We start from the raw sequence: 20,539 nt of genomic DNA, 5'->3' as shown, positions 1-20,539 counted from the left end.
CACTGCTTGAACATCAGGAGCAGTGAGTGCCGAGAGCTGACCAGGACCAGACCAAGGCCTTATCTCAACTGTGAGCCCAGAGACTGACTTTGAGTTGAGTTCCTTAACTTCCTGCGCCCTTCTGTTATCGTGTTTGTTGAGTGGCTTATCTTCTGTCCTGCTCTGTGTGCCGTGTAAGAAGCCATGTTGAATCCCATGGTGAATTGTCATTGAGTTTGGAATCCTGAAACTGCTTCGTAATTGTGATTTAACTTTGCTTTCTGATTGAATAAAGCTGACATTGTGGAAAGACATTCCTCGTGTGTGCGCCTTCCTGGCGTGCTCCTGACACTATCCAATATGGGAAATCTCCAAACCCAGAGGGGGTGGAAAAGAAGAAAATAATCACTGTGGAAGAGAATTTCACTTAATTCATTAACTCAAAGAAAGAACATTTATTGAGGTCCTCAACAGTGTCAGTGTTTCAAATGCTGTGGCCTCCAGTAGCAAAGCGTTGGTAGGTGGAAGATGGTCACGGTCACAGCACGCCAGCTAGTTTGAACAATTCCCTTGCTTCAAGCTTACGCACTCCTTGCCTGCTAACTGCAGTTCATTGGTTGGAAGCAGAACTAGCCTCCTTTGCTTGAGGTTTCACGGGCCTTGAGGAATAAAGGACCAGACTTTCCTGGAAGCTAAGGCCTGACCCCATTAGAAACAGCTGCCTCCGATACCAACCAGCCTAGCCTGTTCAGGGTCACGTTGACATATGATTAACGTCCTGAGCATCAGCGTCTCCTGCACGCAGCCCCCATCCTTTCCCAAGCCTTCTGCTTTAAACACCCCTCCACCGCTCCACCTTTGCCTAGACTGGGAAGATGGTCTTTGAGACATTAGTCCACTGTCTTCCCAAGTTGAGGCTTCCTGAATAAAGCAACCTGTCACTCATCTCTCAAGTACTGATATTCATCAGGTGAGTAGCCGAACTGAGTTTAGGACCAGTTCTCTGTCTGGGAACAATAGGACCTTCAGGCCCATCAGTTGGCAAGGCTTTAATTGTACATAAAAAATAGATCAGTAATACCAGCCCATTTTTGGTGCTTCTTTCCCTGCTTTTTGGATAACAAGTCACCTAATTTCTTAATGTAGTTTCTTGCATCATTTGGAATTGTATCAAAAATCCTACAGTTTCTTGCTACTTCCTGATAGCTAAAAGAGGCAATATTTTCATTTGTAAATGCTTATTTTTTTTAAGATTTTATTTATTTATTTGACAGAGAGAGCGAGAAAGCACAAGCAGGGGGAACAGTTGAGGGAGAGGGAGAAGCAGGTTCCCCACCAAGCAGGGAGCCCGATGTGGGGCTCGATCCCAGGACCCTGGGATCATGACCTGAGCCAAAGGCAGACGCTTAACCATCTGAGCCACCCAGGCGCCCCAGTAAATGCTTATTTTGATAGAACATTACATAAGAATTTTTTCTGAGTAAATGTGATATTGAATCCTATAACAATGTTTCATACACAGAGAAGATGTTCAAATTATTATTAATGATACTACCTCATAAAGTTGCTATGAGAAATAAATATGTCAATGCACCTAAATAATAAGAACAGTGCATTCTATACTTAATCAGTATTTAGTATTACTGTTGCTGTTTTCCAGCATGATCCAAATAAACCACCGGGACCACGGAGTCATCAAGAGTATCACCTTGTTTTCACTGGAATATTATTCTATTGCCAAAGCTAGATGAAGTGAACCAGAGATGAATAATAATAGGTACAGCCAGGAATTTCTGTTAATCATCCATCTCTAAAGTTAGTGAACATCGCTGAGCAGGGGTCTTCCTTGAGCTAACCCATCACCCCCTTCCTTTCAATCTCAAAACAATTTAATCAAATGATGTTATAGAGATGATAAGTTTTGCTAAATTTTGAAAATAAAATTTAAAACTGAGTGGAAGCTATTTAATTCTGCAGAAAAACCTTCCCTAGGTGAAGATCTGAATGTTCAATAAACAATAGGTTTTTAAATCTGCTACACAAATATTGAAGTTTCAAAAGACTAAATCATATCATAACACTGTTAACTATGATAAGTATATTATGATATGATTTAGTCTTACCAATCTTCTTATTTGTAATTATAACATTTCAAAAGGTAAGGCTGAGTGTTCTTGTAGATAGCATTGTACTTTTAAAAACTAACAAAGCCTAAACAGTGAAAGGCAGGGTTCTCATGTTACTAGCTTTGGGTCAGACGCTTGATTTCTCTGACACTCAGTTATCCACAAACAGGCATTATAATACTCATTTTCCTGCTTATTTCACAAAAATCTTCAGTACGATCAAGTAAAATAATGTATGTGAAAACCTTTGCAAAATGCAAATTGTTCTGCAAATGTATGATTATCTTTATTTTCCTTATCTTGAATTGTTAAAATGCCCATAATTATAAGCACATCAATCACAGATGTTCATGTAAATACAAAGATGAAAGTTATATGTTTGAGTTTTTTTAAAAGAGCCAGCATAATATGTGGTATAACTATTTTCCTTTTTTCCATCTATTTTTCTCTAATATAGTAGTTTTAAATTTGTAAAAAGAGGGAATTAAAATTATAGAAATTACAGAAAGAGATTCTGAGTATACAACAGATTATACATATTTGAAGATAGGGTCAAGACAAGATTATTGATTCTTAATTACCATCTGAAATTTAATCCCAGAAGAAAATATTAGAAAAAAACAAATGACCTTAATTATCTGCATCACTGACCCACCCCAAGAGACTTTGGAAATATGTTGCCACTAAGATCCAGGTGTATCTCAAATCTAATCATGCACCAAGTGGACGAGAGCTATGAGCTATATAGTGGCTTTGTAACTTGTCTTCCATGAAGTAACTAATTTAAAAAAATAAATAAAAAATAATTTTTTCTAAAATTTTCCAGTTATGAGTAGTAAAATCATTTATCTAGGTAGGATTATCCTTTCAGCAGAATATCTTAAAAAGAGCTAAAACAGAACACCTACATCATAATGTACTGGTAATTTCAGGAACCATTTCTAAACCAACACATTGGTAAATTAGGATACCAGTAGGAAACAAGTCTGTCAGGATATCTGTATTTATCTTTGGCTCAGGAAAGACTTTCCTGGTGATCTAACATGATCAGAAGAACAAGTAACAGATCAATACATAACTTCTTTGTTTCCCCCCTTAAATAGTGAAGACATAAAGGACATTAAGGAATATTTTTATTAACTCTAGTGAACTGGATGGATTTCCCTTTTACACGCTAGGTCAGTGATTCTCAAACTTTAGTGTATGTACAAACAACCTAAACAGCAGCTAATAAATGCATATTTCCAGGCCACAACTAGATTTCAGGTTTTCAGATTTCCAAACCCGCCTCTCTTGAGCATTATACTCTTGTCGTTTCTGGGAGAAATGAAAAAGCCAAGCACCTGTATCTGAAAAGCCATAATCTAGACCCATTGGACGCCTTGAATGATTCACAAATGAGACAATGAACCACCCTCTATAAGGCCCACCTAAGCATCCAAGTGACTTTTCTCTTTTTACCTCCTGGTCCGTTCCTACCCACAAAAACCTTAATTGATACTGTGTATCCTCAACCACGCAGAATTCTATAGGGTAAACTAATTAACAAGTGAAATGGGAATTTGCTCTAACATCTCTTTTATAGATAATTTTCTAAATAAATACTGCTGAGAGGGAGGCCTGGGTGGCTCAGTTGGTTAAGCATCTGCCTTCGGCTCAGATCATGATTCCAGAGTCCCGGGATGGAGTCCCACATTGGGTTCCTTGCTCGGCAGGGAAACTGCTTCTCCCTCTGTCTGCCGCTCCCCCTGCTTGTGCTCTCTCTCTCTCTCTTTCTGACAAATACATAAATAAAATCTTTTAAAAAAAAAGTACTGCTAAAGAAGTATAAATGTTTGAGGCAAATAATTTCAAAGACTACTCTCTGCACAGTTGAAATTTTTGCAAGATACATGCCAATATTCTAGGAGACAGGAATAACAGAATGGGAAAGTAACAGTGAGGAAGCCAAGTGATTTACAGATTCTTTGGAAGCTTTTATTTATATTCAGTGTTTCCTCTCAAGTTTCAAGTTGAGTGCTTTAAGATTTTATAACTTAAAACAGGAAGAAAGACCTGTTTCTTCAATTATAGTTCCTTGCTTCAATAAGATTGTGCATTGAAACTTTAATCAAATATCTAAGATACCACTCCTCATTTTTTCCTCCCTGAGAAAAATTGCTACATCACAGTTACATCCAGTTAAGTTTGCCGCTTACTTTCTAAGAGATGTAGAAAATATACAGAGATCCAGGGAAGAGTCACATCTGGTCCCAGAGCCATAGGAGTAACTGAATGGTAACCTCTACCTTTAGTCCCTGGGGCTTCCCTGCTACTGCACTGTGGGAAACCTACTCAGTCACCCTAAGGCACATGCCGCAGACATTTGTCACTCCTTACGACATACCTATCCTTTAGCAAGCAGCAAGCATCCAAGTTAGTTCTCTCTATAATGCTGTGTAGGTGTATTGCACCACTCCAAGGGGTGCTGTTTACACAATGATGTGAAGGGAACCCCCTAAAATAGTGCATCCGGCAGCTCCCATCCAAGGTAAGAGCTCCTTTAACTTATGTTATGTCCTGGAGAAATCAGAGAACATTCCATAACAACAGTGGTGATGATTACGATGAAACTAATGATGATGGTCAAAATTGTGAGTACCTACAATATGCTGATTACTTTACCCACATTATAAAGAAAGAAGGACCAGCTAGAAAAAAAAACGATTAAATATGAGACATTGAGGGGCCTCTGTTAGTAACCACTATTGTTTTCTTAAAGCAAAGGGTAAATGGAGTGGGGATAAGTTATTAAGAAATGACAGTTTTATTGGATTTTTTTCTCAAGAAAAAGGGTGATGGAATTACGCATAGAAAAATACAGCAGTAGAGCCACCTGAGTGGCTCAGTCAGTTAAGCGTCTGCCCTCCACTCAGGTCATGATCTCAGAATCCTGGGATCACACCCCACGTCGGGCTCCCTGCTCAGCGGGGAGTCTGCTTCTCTCCTTCTCTCTTCCTCTGCCTCTCCTCCTGCTTGTGCTCACTCTCACTCTCTTTCTCTCAAATAAATAAACAAATCTTTAAAAAAGCGAAAGAAAAATATACAAGTAAATGACTGTAAACTAATCTAGTGCTAACATTTGATTTTGGAATTTCCTTTATCTCCTATGTGTGAATTTCTTGCTCCACCAGGACAAAGCCAGAGGGAGGAAAAGTTTTTCTCTTGTAGGATTTGAAGATTTAAATTATTTACTCATAAATAATAGTTTTTTGGGGAGAATTGAACAGATTCAAATCAAAGTACTAAAACTGGTGCAGCAGTTTTGTAAAGCCCTCCAGATCATAAAGCAATTCAAATCATGATTCAAGTAAAAGCTAAATTAATCACAATAAATGCAAACATTTTTTAAACTTAATTATTATAGAGTCTTGGTCTACACCAAATAGTAATAATTTCTGCAGTGGGTGAAACACAGAGGCCACCAAGATGATCTCAACCTAATAGTCACATCTCTAGAAATCTATACAAGATTTTTTCCAACCTAGTCAAACATAGTCATCAGTTGCTAATTTTTGATTCCCCACCCCCACCCTTAACCAGTGAAATCTTTCATGGATAAATTCTATATATGAAAAGAACCCTGGATCTTAACTGTTTTTACCCTTTAATTTCTTTTTTTAAAATCCTGGTGATGTGATCTTTCCAAATACTTCCTTCGAAATGAAAAATAATCAAATACCTTTGGCTAAAACCCTTTCTCCCTACCACTACTGCATCCTTATATAATGCAGAGGCACTGAATAATTCATCAAGGAGATTTTATTTAAATATTGAGAATCATATAAAACGGTATTACAATGAAAAATATTGGCTTGCTACCTTAATGATAGTGATTATGAATTCTATTCCTGAAATAATGATGTCGTTTTTAACAGAAAATCATTTTACCAATGCTTCCGGGCAATTTCAAAAATTTGTCTAAACATTAGATCATTGCCAAAGGCCCCAGGATCTGAATAATACATTTCTACATTACTGTGCAGAATCTATCACATTTTCAAGGCTAATGTTTTTACTATAAAATCTGGATCTCAGTCTATATATTTATAGAGGAATAACTTCTTCAAGTGCCATTCTAGAGTTCTCATGGGCAAATGAATGAAGAAATGCACCTCAGATAAAACCTGCAACCTCTAGAGCAGTGGGAGAGAGTCCAAGTTCATCTTTACAGCTTCATACTATTCCAACTGAATCCAGTGCCACTGAATGCAGCACTCCATCTTCTCTGGTTTAAAATCTATACAAGAGATGATAAATGCTAATCTGGTATCTCAAGGATGATAAACCAGAAATTAATTTCTAAATTGTGCTCAGATGCTTTGAACACTATAGTCTGTCTTTTTTTTTTTTCTTGGCTAAGAAACAGATGCATTGTTTTAGTCATTGCACACTGGAAGAAAAGACCACTCAAATGTTAGAAATTTGGCTTTGGGAATCCATCTAATTTGCTAAGCATAATGACCCTATTTTTAATCGATGGCTGTTGAGACAATATCTAAGATGGAGGAGTGACTCATGAAGTATGTAGGAGTCATGAATAAGAGAGGCTTGCTTTCAACTGGAGGGCAGAGAGGTACTGAGAAGGTGAGTTAGGAAAAAAGCCCCGGAGGAGCAAAGTGCATTGACTTACCTGCAGTACTTTGGTCAAATTGTTAAATAGAGCTTGGCCGGCACTCACTTTGTATTTGACGCCTCTGACTGTGCCATTTTTGCTTAAAATGTTGACTCTTCTTGTACCAAAACCCTTCTCACTGGCAGCCCTTGCTAACACCAGCAAGTTATCCTGGTCATTCTCACACTCATCACCTTCCGATCCTATGTGGCCGTCTTGCTGTCCATCAGACTCACTCAGTCCATCTATCCCCCAGATGCTGGCACACTCAGAGTCCAGAGAGCCTGATGGTTGCCCATCTTCGTACACTTCCTTCAGAACCCGCCCACTATGAGATGATGCGATCCGAAACCGGACTTTCCGTGGCCTGTCATTTTCTGCCTTTATGTCCCTTTTCAGCATGATCACTTCCACCCACATAAGCACTTCACATAATTCTGGATCCCTTGTTATTGCAAGAGTCCGCTTGCCACATAGCTATATGAGAGCTTCATTCTCCCGACAGCAACACCCATACGAAACTAACATCGAAAGGAAAGAAGATTCCTAAGAACCTACAGTGCATCTCTGCTATTAATAATGAATGTGTGTGTGTGTGCTATGGTTACCTTTAAACTAACACCTGCAAATGATCCCAGCCTTTAAATATTAACCAGCCATGGTGGACTCTTTAACAGGACAAGTGCAAGAAAGTGGCATGCAGTGAAACAAAAAGTAAGTAGGGAGCAAGGAAATGAAAGACTTCAACTTTGAAGCCAACCATGAGCGTTGAAAAGGATCTTAGCAGAAAAGTATCTCTACAATTCTCTGTCCAGGGTGGAGGCCAGAGACAAAATGTGGAATCTAATGTGTAGGATGGGACAAGTCTTGGTCTTCCCACAGTGCTTCTATCTTCAGTCCCACACTGTCAGCAGGTGATCTTTAAAAAGGGCAGTGGACTGGGCAACCCATTCGGGACCCCTCTTTCCCTAGAGAGCTTTTTTTTCTTCCTTTCTGTTCTCACCTTCACTTAATAAACTTTCACTTCACTTTAAGAAAAAAAAAAAAAGGCAGTGGACTACATGCCAACCTAGAGCTTTTAAAACTAGTTCTTTAATCATCTATTAGACTTCATCAGCATTGTAAGATGCATTTTCAATCTGCATCTTCATGCACAAGTGGTTTTGCTAAAGAATAACTTTTTAACAAACTATGAAAAGAGAGAACATTTGCTGTTACTTTCCCACTTCTGCTAGCAGCAAACATTCTCTTGGACAAAGGGAAAGGTTTTGGAACGAAACTTAATGGGACAATGAGGGAAGAATGGAAAATCCTCCAAGCCAGCCTGAACTGTATTAATAAATATTATATCCAAATCACGCAGGCATAGAGAAGGGACCTCCTAATGGTGTGCTCAGCAGATTTGCTGATACTTTGACCAGTGACTGAACAATCTCTTAAGATAAAAGGCCATATTAAAACATACACAATGGTGAGTGCCCCAACCTGTCCGCACCTCCAAAGGGAGGACACACAGCTGGCCCTCATATTGCACTTCAAGGTTTTTAATGTTTATAGTTTTATCTGATATAAATTGAATTTACATTTATTTTAGAAAATTCAGACAATAATAGCACAGCGTTGAAAATAAAAGTCACACCAAAAAAGAAAAGTCACGAATGACCTCACTAGAGATGTTAATAATTTTGTGAAATATCTTCCAGTCTCTATGAAGATGAGATGCTCTGATGGTCACAAAACTACATTGCCCAGCCTCTTGCCATTTAAGGGGAAAAGGAACAGGTGCCTAGCTTTTGCTGATGGGATGTGAGCAAAAGTAATGCATCATTTGTGGACGAGGCAGTTAAGAGAGAGAGAGTCCCCTGTCCATGCCCTTTCTCTTCCCCTCTCCCCATCTGCTAGCTGAATGACCCCAGCAGTCTTGAAGCCATTTACTGAGCTTGTCAGAGTCACAAATTCACAGTGAAAAATAAGCCTTTATCATGTTAAGCAATGGAGGCTGAAATTTAAGGGTTGTTTGTCAGTGTTCTCAAATATAAAATCATACCATATTTAACATCTTGCTTTTTTCATTCACCATTGTATAGCGAGTCATTTCCTAGACCTTTATTTCGAAAAACATGAATTTAATGTATGTGCTAAAAGTCCTTCCAATAGTTGTACCATATTTTCTTTCTCTTTCTGGATTGCTAGATGTTTAAATTATTTAAAATATTTTTTAGTAAAATAACGCTGCACTGAACGTTCTTGTTCAAAAATCAGTGCAGATACATCTAAGTAGTTCTTTAGTGTCCATTCCTTTGGGTAAAGTTGATGAGGGAAGAATTTTTTTTTAATGTCAAGCTTTTGACATAAATGGCCAATTACAGATAAGAAAAGCTGTAAAATTTACACTTCTCCTAGCATTTGAGTTCCTATTTACTGCACTCTCACCAATGCTAACAATGCATATTACCAATTTATTGTTTATTTTGTCAAGTTGAAAAGCAGTATTTCAGTGATGTTATAATTTCCCAGCTTTGAACCCTGCTGATGACTTTCATTCTGAATATTTTCTTCATATAGAACGCTCGCTGAAGAAAAAGATGGGAGAAAAATAGAAATCTCTGCCTCATGGTTAATTGAATTAGGAATCAAATATTAGAGAATTCTATATAATGCCAACAAAGAAGCAGGGAGAGATGAAGAGAGGAAGGAAAGGAGAGAGAAAGAGCTAGCACTCTATCAACTATCTCTAAGTGACATAAGTGACATAGGCTTTAACTTGGCAAAGTAAAAGAGTATGTAGTCAAAGTACATAACAAGAGAACATAAGTAAGGAAATACTTATTGGGAAAGAAGAGAAAAATAATTCAGTTTTATACCCAAATGTCCAGATCTTTAAAATACACCAAAGTGAATGGGGAGGGCATGAATATTAGCCTAATCAAGAAAAAAATCAAAATTCTGTGATTGTCCCAATTATTTTTTGCCCTGAACTCCTCATATAATCTGCCCTAGTTCCCTTTTTCTAGATGTTTGGGTTGGACAGAGTGCTATAGCATGAGCAGAATTTTGAAGTCAAAAAGCCTAGGTTCAAATTCCAGCATACCTCAGTGAGAATGCTCTTTTCACCAACCAAATCTTCAATTTTCCCATCAGTAGAATGGAGGTAACAATATCTGCCTTAGTGAGTTGTGCTTGCAAAGTAGCTGGAACATATGCTCAATGTGTTTGTGATGATGTGTATATACACTACGTGTCCTCTGGATGGAAACAACTAATTTTAGCCTGAATAAGGCAAGACAAGGGCTACACAAGATTACAGTCAATAAGTATACTTGAAGGATAGAAAAAATTCAATAGAATGATTAAAAAGTTTGTGATATTTTAAATATATACATTAAAAATATATAGTGTGTGTATATGCACCTTCACATGCATATGTATGCATATCTAATATTTATATACTTATATACTATTTTAAAATAATGAGACTAGTTAAGAGTCATCTCTCTTTCAAGGATGAACTGAAAGTCCAGTAAACTGGAAACCAGACAGCCACAAGTATAAGGAGGTATCTGCTAGTGTGAGAATACATTTTGATAATTGTAATTCACATACTTATCTTAAGCTGATATAAGAATTGAGCTGCTCTTTTCAGCAGATAATTTTGCAATTATGCTTTCATTCGGGCAATGAGTATTCCACAAGTATCTACTGAATGCCACCCAAGGATAAGACACAGCTAGACACTATGGTAAATATAAAGATATGTAAAATTATGCCCATGCCTTCCATTGGTAACACTGCTTAAACAAAACAGCTAGAGTTCAATGCAGTGTATTTTAAGCTAATATATAATTCCATTTCCGTGAAATAACCAGATTGACAGTCCTCTCCAATAGAAAACATCAACACTATTCTCAACACTTTCCACTCTCATTCTGCTTACAATTTGTTCCCAACTGCCTGATGTTAATACAGCAACTTCTAACTACTCCGTTTGCCACCTTTTCCTACTATCAGTTTATTATTCCCTACATTTTACTCACTCTGCCAGGTTAGCAGCCTCCCTTCAGAAAGAAGGTCCTTCTTCTCTTCCTTCGGATGTACTCTTTCAATCATTTATTCATTTAACAATATTTATCAAGCACCTAAGAAATACCAGAGAGTTGCCTGATCTATACAGGTGAATACAACAGGCATGTTCCCTGCCTTTAGAATTAGATAACACACAATAAACAAATAAAGGTATAATAGAAATTATAACAAGCATTACTAAGAAAAAGAGGTGGTTGTAACAAGAAATGATAAAAGAAGGGAGCCTACTTTAGACTAAATAGTCTCTGAAAAGGAGACATTAAACGAGAGTCTACCAAAACTAGAAGAGATTGATCATGGAAAGGTTTGAGGTAGGCAGGAGCAGTCGGAGATAGTTCCTCAGCTGTGTTGACACGTGTAAAGGCCCTGAGGCCAAAAATCAGCAGGTTGGTTCAAAGAAGTAAATAGAGGCAGAATGACTGAAGACAACTACGACTCCTATTCTATAAAACCCTTCTGAAAAGGGCCAACTAACTAACGAACCTAACTAACAAGACCTTTCCTTCTTAACCCAATTCCTTAATTTATGCAACCCCCTCAAAACATAAAACAAAAACTTGTAAACCATATTACCAATATAGAAATATTTCAAATACTCATAAATTTAACACAAATGGGCATCTGTTTGTTTAAAATAGTAAATTATAAATTCTAGAAGCTAAATAGAGGGCAGAATGTTGCATTAACCAAACTAGAATTACTTTGGGAAATACTATTAATGATCAATTCAAAGGAAAAAAAAAATTCCTTGCTCAATTCCCAGTAGAAATAATAACCCAGCAGCTAGACCTAGGCCTGGGTATTTCTTGGTGTCAGTTTTTTAATCAGAATATCTAATTATTTCCTTATTTGTAGAGAAAGCAGAACATCAAAATTTATTCTTTTACTTATCCTATCTCCAAATATTGCCCCACATACTATTCTGTGTCTGATTACCGCTGCATGGTGAGAAGTAATTTTAACCATATTCCTGGCTTTTGAACCATAATTTTTAAAAATCCCTTGAATCATAGTAAATATATACAACATGTCTCCATTTGCTGTTATTTTATAACTATTACATTCACTATTTTGTTTTCTGGTATTGAAACAGTAAAACTTGGTCATTGGAAGTGAGGCAGAAACTCTGCCTCTCATTAACAAAGTGATTGTCTTTTCTCCAGCAACCCTTGACAACAGAGAAGCAATAAGCCATGACTCACTCCCCAAGTGCTGTTTTCAGAACTCCTGTTTGGATGGAGAGAACCTATTGATTTTTATTTTCTAACTATGCTGGTGACTGGAAGGGAAAAGAGATTCACTAACCATCAGTGAAATAAGGAAAATAAAGTGTCCCTGAAACTTTTCAGCATATAGAATATTGAACCCTTCTTAATCAACATGACTTTACAAATCAAAATTTACAGTTCAATTATTAATTGGAAGTGCACAGAACTTCTAGTCACAAAAGAAAGTAAGTGCATTAAAGAAAGTATTCTTTGAAAACAGGACTATTTTCTTATTATATAACAAGAAAGATGGAGGATTTCTTAGTTTATACATTAGTTATGAATGGGGGCTGTGGGTACACACAATGCTGGGTTTGAATCTTGGATCAGCCATCCTCTGAACGACCTTGAGCCTCAGTTTCCTTATCTATCAAATAGTAGTTCCTACTGCATAGAATGTTTGGAAAAATTAAATAGAATGATATATATGAAGTGCTTAGCATGCTGCTCAACAAATGACAGCCATAAATTCTTATCAGTTACTTAACTAGCTAAATAGACAGTACATACTATTTGGAGGACAGTGAGAAGAATGGAACCAGATGAGCATAATTATCTGACAGGGAGTCAATGTAATCCCATTCTGTTTCTGGTCTGATTCTAGAGCTTTAAGGCTCAACGAGTCTGTCCTCACTAAGGTCTTGGAGAAGGTCTTCAGTTTCCAAAACTTTGTTCACTCTTTACATCTCTGGACTGAGACTTTACCATATATTAAGTGCTACACTGGGGGCAGGAGGCTTAGGTACTAGTTTACATCCTGTCACTATGGACCCTAAGTAGGCATGGCTGTCTTTGAATCCTGGGCTGCTCAGCTCTGGATTCAACATGCACCCCAGCATTTCCACTGGATAATTATATAAACTCTCTAAAACAAACACAAACTGCAAATGAAGGAAGATCAATAAAGAGTCCCCAGAGAAACAACTTCCCACAATGGACTTTCATAGTTCAATTTTCATCTTTGATTCACCTCTATATCTTGTAGAGTGTTCTGCAGATAAACAATGCTCAGAGAAATATTTCCTGAGTTGAAATTAGCTAAGTTAGATTTTCAGGTCAGAACATGCTGACCTCACATTTTAGGAGACAGGTAAAGAACAACTGACATGATTACTTTCATCTATTTCTGTCTTGCTTCCAGTGCATATGTGAGGTAGGAAATAATGGCTGTTTACTTTTCAGGCAAAATATCTAATGTTATTGGTGTCATTAAAGGCACCATCTATCCTACATTACAAATTGTTGGATGCTAGAGAGTAAAGAGTGTATTCTGTCCATAGAACCCAAGTCCTCGAAAAAAAATCAAAGAGTGATAAATCAAGTTTACCAATTTAGGTGTTGAAAACTTGACTTGGCTGCCTTCAACTTATAAAAGCCAAGCAATTCAAACATCCAGTCCACTTAGCACCACGGAGCTTTATATAAGCTCAACGTTCATTCTCAAGCATGAAACAAGGACTTTGCTCTTTCCTCTAGAATAAGGAGTTTCTGTGTATTGTGTGACTAAGATTCTTCAAACTGGGAGAAAAAAATCACTTTTACATCCTTCCTCAATCAGACTGTCACTATGGAGAATACCTATAAATATGTCTTACGGTAGAAAGATTTTTTAAACTAACTGTATTATATTATTACTCCAAGATATTGGTGTATGGATCCAACATTCTTAATTCTTAATAAAGAGATAATCAATGAATTAAATTATGTACATGTTTATCCTACACACGGGAAGTTTACTTCTCACAGTTCTGCTTGGAACCATCCAAAGGAAATCCAACTGCTTTGGGATGGAGAAAAGGTCGGACAGAATGAATGAACATGGCACTCAAGAATAAAGAGTAATGAATAAAGCATTAAAAATACTGAATCAAATCCAGAGATGCTCAAGGCATCCTACTAAGTATCATAAAGACCAGAGTTTATCCTTGAGATTTTTCCAGAATCAGGATAGAAACAAGAGAACAGGGAAACAGAGTCACAGTCTTAGAAACATCAACCTAGAAAACTAAAAGCAGCTCTCCAGATCAGCAGCGGATTTCAACAGAACGTCAGTGCTGCATGTGGTAGCAAAGGAATGTAAATCCCTAGAGTGGCAATTTATTTTTCCATGAGAATGTGCTTGCAGAATGTGTAAAAGAGTCTTACAAATTTTCAAATGTATTGAGGTAAAATAGCAATGCTCTCAGAAACCACCCTGCTGATAGATTTTTCTTAGTCATTATTTTTTAAATTGATGAAATAAATAAAATGTCCAAAGAAACATGCAAAGCTGACTGGAAAATATATATTTAAGAAATCCTTATCCTAGACACACTTCCTGTCTGATTCTTGTGGCTGAATTTTTTTAAATCACTGAAAATTTGACATGCGTCAGTTTTTACCAATAACTGCCATAAATTTATCACAAATTATATTTCATAATCATGTTGCTTTTTTTCTTCCAAAAGCATGATGACAAAATGGAGCCCTGGGACAACCTAATTCTATTATCCTACCACTGTTGCTGCGGTAACAGGGGACTGTTGATTCTACTGTCTGAGATAAAGGTTAAAACTGGCAAGAAGAAGAAAAACAGGGAGCCCAGACCAAAAAAAAAAAAAAACCGACTGTGTTCGTTCAGCAATCCAGAGATGTTTTTGTTTTCCTTGTGGGATTGTAGTTTCAAGTCCACAGATAAACTAGAAAGTTTTTTAAGAGCACACAAGTAGTCCCCAAATGACCAGGAACGTTCCCCTAAAGAAAAGACATGATGCAATGTGGATGATGACTCTGGGCTAGAAAGGCACAGCCACCCTGGAGAGCACAGAGTTCAGTCAAATCTTTCAAAGTATCAATTACACATTGAAAAGGGGACCTTTTGCAGATATGTCTTCTTGCATCGTGTTTTGCAAATGAGTTAATGCAGTTTCCAAAGCTTTTGCATATATAAACTTGGAACTCTAAAATAATCTGAGTTGGCTTTGATCTGCTCTGTTGGCAAATAGAAGCTTTTTCAAGTATGAATATATAAGCCATATTAGAAACTAAATAAAAATTCATGAATCATTTATATTGACTGCCCATTATTAGCTCCAAAAGCTGGGAGTCTCTTGGAAGATTCAGTGGACTCTAGGGATAAACTCTGATGCTTTGAGACCCAGGAAATAAAATAGGATGAGGAGTTGAGAAAACCATGATCCCACTTCTATATGAGAACTGCTACATTTCTGACACCCTGAAGATTAATAATTGCTGGGACTGTTAGAAGGTAACACCCCTGGCATGGACACTGGGGTTTCACAAGGGGCAGGGGCAGAAGGTGACAACTGTAAGGCCTAGCTAGGCAGCTTCAGAGCTATTGATAAGCATGAGCCAAAGGGGGAAAGCCTGCCACATGGGGCTGGGCAGTTTTCCATGTGAGATCCATTGAGTTCCCTTTCCTGAAATAATTCTGGAGGCTCTGGAGCAAGGGACCCTGAGGTCCAGCCATCCATCTGTTGGAAGCCTGTAATTTAGGAATCGTCTATTTTCTCAGGCTGCGGAAGCCCGCGTGATATGTACACCAGTGCATAATTGTGAAAGGCTCAACCCAGAGTGCGGCTCTGGTAGTTCAAGAAGGGATCTGTGCACCCTCACACTGTTGAGGATTTACTAGGGGCTTCGACAGTTCTAAGATGTGCATTTTCTCACATGTGAGCGTCTCTGAAATTGGTGGGCATCTGACCCTCAGATAGATCTGGAATGGTCATGACATAACTGCCTGCACATTAAAACTTATAGACCAGTTTCCCTGACTTGGAAGAAAATCCAAGACAACAGCAAAGCACACTTTTGATAAACACCGCATCACCAACATTTTTGATCACAAGAAGGACTGACTGCCTTGTGTGAAAAATCACACACATCAATGACTCTGAGTGGAAAAGTGACTAACAAGACTCAAACTCTGAGTGTTTGGGAATATCCTAATTAATTCATTTTACATATATTTGCCTTTATAGGTATACTCAAGAGCGATATACAAGAACAATCTCTATATAAATACATCTCAAAGAGCTTTTTCCATATGTTTAAAAATTTCAAGCCATAATAAAATATTGTGCCATGATTAAATTAGCAGGGCTTTTTTTTTTCTTTCTTTCTCAGTGGTTCATAAAATAAGGATGCATCTTCTAGCTGATAGCATCTCAGATTCGATGAAAAAAGGACTTATGCTACAATTTTCATATACAGGTAAATTTTATTTAATATCGTGCAACACCCAAAGGGACAGGCAAGAAACAACTTCATTACCGGAAGGGATGCATTCTTTTCCCTTTTTTTTTAATTTTATTTTATTATGTTATTCACCATACAATACATCATTAGTTTTTGATGTAGTGATCCACGATTCATTGTTTTAGTATAACACCCAATGCTCCATGCAGTATGTGCCCTCCTTAATACTCATCACCGGGCTAACCCATCCCCCCACGCTTCTCCCCTCTAGAACCCTCAGTTTGTTTCCAGGAGTCCATAGTCTCTCCTGGTTCGTCTCACCCTCTGATTTCCCTCCCTTCATTTTTCCCTTCCTTCTCCTAATGTCCTCCCTGCTATTCCTTATGTTCCACAAATAAGTGAAACCATATGATAATTGACTTTCTCTGCTTGACTTATTTCACTTAGCATAATCTCCTCCAGTCCCATCCATGTTGATGTAAAAGTTGGGTATTCATCCTTTCTGATGGCTGAGTCATATTCCATTGTAGATATGGACCCCATCTTCTTTATCCATTCGTCTGTTGAAGGGCATCTCGGCTCTTTCCACAGTTTGGCTATTGCGGACATTGCTGCTATGAACATTGGGGTGCATATGGCCCTTCGTTTCACTACATCTGTGTCTTTGGGGTAAATACCCAGGAGTGCAATTGCTGGGTCATAGGGTAGCTCTATATTTAATTTTTTGAGGCACCTCCACACTGTGTTCCAAAGTGGCTGTACCAACTGCCATTCCCACCAACAGTGTAAGAGGGTTCCCCTTTCTCCACAACCTCTCAAACATTTATTGTTTCTTGCCCTGTCAATTTTTGCCATTCTATCTGGTGTAAGGTGGTATCTCAATGTGGTTTTGATTTGAATTTCCCTGATGGCTAATGATGATGAACATTTTTTCATGTGTCTGTTAGCAATTTGTATGTCTTCTTCAGAGAAGTGTCTGTTCGTGTCTTCTGCCCATTTTTTGACTTGATTATTTATTTTTTGGGTGTGGAGTTTGAGAAGTTCTTGATAGATCTTGGAAATCAGCCCTTTGTCTGTAGTGTCATTTGCAAGTATCTTCTCCCATTCTGTGGGTTGCCTCTTTGTTTTGTTGACTGTTTCCTTTGCTGTGCAGAAGCTTTTTATCTTGATGAAGTCCCAAAAGTTCATTTTTGCTTTTGTTTCACTAGCTTTTGGAGATGTACCTTGAAAGAAGTTGCTGTGGCCAATGTCAAAGAGGTTAGTGCCTATGTTCTCCTCTAGGATTTTGATGGATTCCTGTCTCATATTGAGGTCTTTCATCCATTTTGAGTTTATCTTTGTGTATGGTGTTAGAGAATGGTCGAGTTTCATTCTTCTGTATATAGCTGTCCAATTTTCCCAGCACCATTTATTGAAGAGATTGTCTTTTTTCTATTGCATATTTTTTCCTGCTTTGTCAAAGATTGGTTGACCATAGAGTTGAAGGTCCATATCTGGGCTCTCTATTCTGTTCCATTGGTCTATATGTCTGTTTTTGTGCCAGTACCATGCTGTTTGGTGATCACTGCATTATAGTATAGCTTGAAATCGGGCAATGTGACGCCCCCAACTTTGTTTATCTTTCTCAACAATTCCTTGGCAATTTGGGGTCTTTTCTGATTCCATACAAATTTTAGGATTGTTTGTTCCATTCCAAAAATGTGATTGGAATTTTGATCGGCATGGCATTGAAGGTATAGATTGCTCTGGGCAGCATAGACATTTTAACAATGTTTATTCTTCCCATCCATGAGCATGGAATGTTTTTCCATCTTTTTGTGTCTTCTTCAATTTCTTTCATGAGTGTTCTGTAGTTCCTAGAGTTTAGATCCTTTACCTCTTTGGTTAGGTTTATTCCGAGGTATGTTACAGGTTTTGGTGCTATTGTAAATGGAATCGTTTCTCTAATTTCTCTTTCTGCACTGCTAGTGTATAAGAAAGCAACTGATTTCTGTGCATTGATTTTGTATCCTGCCACACTGCTGAATTGCTGTATGAGTTCTAGTAATTTGGGGGTGGAGTCTTTTGGGTTTTCCACATAAAGTATCATGTCATCTGCAAAAAGAGAGAGTTTGACTTCTTCTTTGCCAATCTGAATACTTTTTATTTTTTTGTTGTTGTTGTTGTCTGATTTCTGTTGCTAGGACTTCTAGTATTATGTTGAACAATAGTGGTGAGAGTGGGCATCCTTGACATGTTCCTGATCTTAAGGGAAAGGCTCTCAGCTTTTCCCCATTGAGGATGATATTCACTGTGGGTTTTTCATGGATGGATTTTATGAACTTGAGGAATATTCCCTCTATCCCTATACTCGGAAGAGTTTTAATCAGGAAAGGATGCTGTATTTTGTCAAATGCTTTCTCTGCATCAATTGAGAGGACCATATGGTTCTTCTCTCTCCTCTTATTAATGTGTTCTATCACATTGGTTGATTTGCGAATGCTGAACCACCCTTGCATCCCAAGGATAAATCGCACTCGGTCGTGGTGGATGATCCTTTTGATGTATTGTTGGATCCTATTAGCTAGGATTTTGTTGAGGATTTTGGAATCCATATTCATCAGGGATATCAGTCTGAAATTCTCCTTTTTGATGGGGTCTTTGCCTGGTTTGAGGATTAAGGTAATGCTGGCCTCAGAGGATGATTCTGGAAGCTCTCCTTCTGTTTCTATTTTTTGAAACAGCTTCAGTAGAATAGGTATTATTTCTTCTTTGAATGTTTGGTAGAATTCCCCAGGGAATCCATCAGGCCCTGGACTCTTGTTTTTTGGGAGGTTTTTGATCACTGCTTCAATCTCATTACTGTTTATTGGTCTATTCAGGTTGTCAATATCTTCCTGTTTCAGTCTTGACAGTTTATAAGTTTCCAGGAAGGCATCCATTTCGTCCAGATTGCTCAGTTTATTGGCATAGAGTTGTTGATAATAATTTCTAATAATTGTTTCTATTTCCTTGGTGTTAGTCATGATCTCTCCCCCCTCATTCATAATTTTATTAATTTGGGTCCTTTCTCTTTTCTTTTGGATAAGTCTGGCCAGTGGTTTATCAATCTTATTAATTCTTTCAAAGAACAAGCTTCTAATTTCGTTGATCTGATCTACTGTGTTTCTGGTTTCTAATTCATTGATCTCTGCTCTAATCTTAATTATTTCTCTTCTAATGCATGGCTTAGGCATCGTTTGTTGTTTTTCTCTAGTTCTTTAAGGTGTAGAGTTAATTGGTGAATTCGGGATTTTTCTATTTTTTTGAGTGAGGCTTGGATGGCTATGTATTTCCCCCTTAGGACTGCCTTTGCAGTATCCCATAGGTTTTGGACCAATGTGTTTTCATTCTCATTGGTTTCCATGAATTGTTTAAGTTCTTATTTGATTTCCTGGTTGACCCAAACATTCTTGGGCAGAATGGTCTTTAGCTTCCAAGTGTTTGAATTTCTGCCAAATTTTTTCTTGTGATTGAGTTCCAGTTTTAAAGCATTATGGTCTGAGAATAGGCAGGGAATAATCTCAGTCTTTTGTTATGAGTTGAGACCTGATTTGTGAGCCAGTATGTGGTCTATTCTGGAGAAAGTTCCAGGTGCGCTCAAGAAGAATGAATATTCTGTTGTTTTAGGGTGGAATGTTCTGTATATATCTAAGAGGTCCATCTGGTCCAGTGTGTCATTCAAAGCTCTTGTTTCTTTGTTGATTTTCTGCTTAGATGATCTGTCTATTGCTGAGAGTGCAGTATTGAGGTCTCCTACAATTAACGTATTGTTATCAATATGACTCTTTATTTTGGTTAACAGGTGGCTTACATAGATGGCTGCTCCCATGTTGGGGGTGTAGATATTTACAATTGTTAGATCTTCTTGTTGGATAGACCCTTTAAGAATGATATAGTGTCCTTCTGTGTCTCTAACTACAGTCTTTAGTTTAAAATCTAATTTTTCTGATATAAGAATTGCTACCCCAGCTTTCTTTTGAGGTCCGCTGGCATGGAAGATGGATCTCCATCCCTTCACTTTCAGTCTGGTTGTATCTTTAGGTTCAAAATGAGTCTCTTGTAGGCAGCATATGGATGGGTCCTGTCTTTTTATCCAATCTGCAGCCCTGTGCCATTTTATGAGAGCATTTAGGCTGTTCATGTTGGGAGTGAATATTGAAAGATATGAATTTATTGTCATGTTGCCTATGAAGACCGTGTTTTTATAGATT

General features: G+C 37.7%; 1 protein-coding gene across 5 annotated transcripts in view; it reads right to left on the bottom strand.

Annotated features, from left to right (window-relative positions):
• GRXCR1 (glutaredoxin and cysteine rich domain containing 1) overlaps positions 1 to 20,539 on the bottom strand; it is a 306,510-nt gene that overhangs the window by 112,536 nt on the left and 173,435 nt on the right. The window contains exon 1 of one of the 5 annotated variants that reach the window (XM_027597683.1): positions 6,778 to 7,179. The exons of the other annotated variants lie outside the window; for them this stretch is intronic. Coding sequence (XP_027453484.1) covers positions 6,778 to 7,179 — 402 coding nt within the window. Of the gene's footprint in view, positions 1 to 6,777; positions 7,180 to 20,539 lie in introns of those variants that run through there. 5 annotated transcript variants of the gene reach the window in all.

Source organism: Zalophus californianus, chromosome 2, assembly GCF_009762305.2.
Source record: "Zalophus californianus isolate mZalCal1 chromosome 2, mZalCal1.pri.v2, whole genome shotgun sequence".
Taxonomy (NCBI): Eukaryota; Metazoa; Chordata; class Mammalia; order Carnivora; family Otariidae; genus Zalophus; species Zalophus californianus.
The sequence above is the reverse complement of the archived record's forward strand: the minus strand, read 5'-3'. Positions and strand labels throughout refer to the sequence as shown.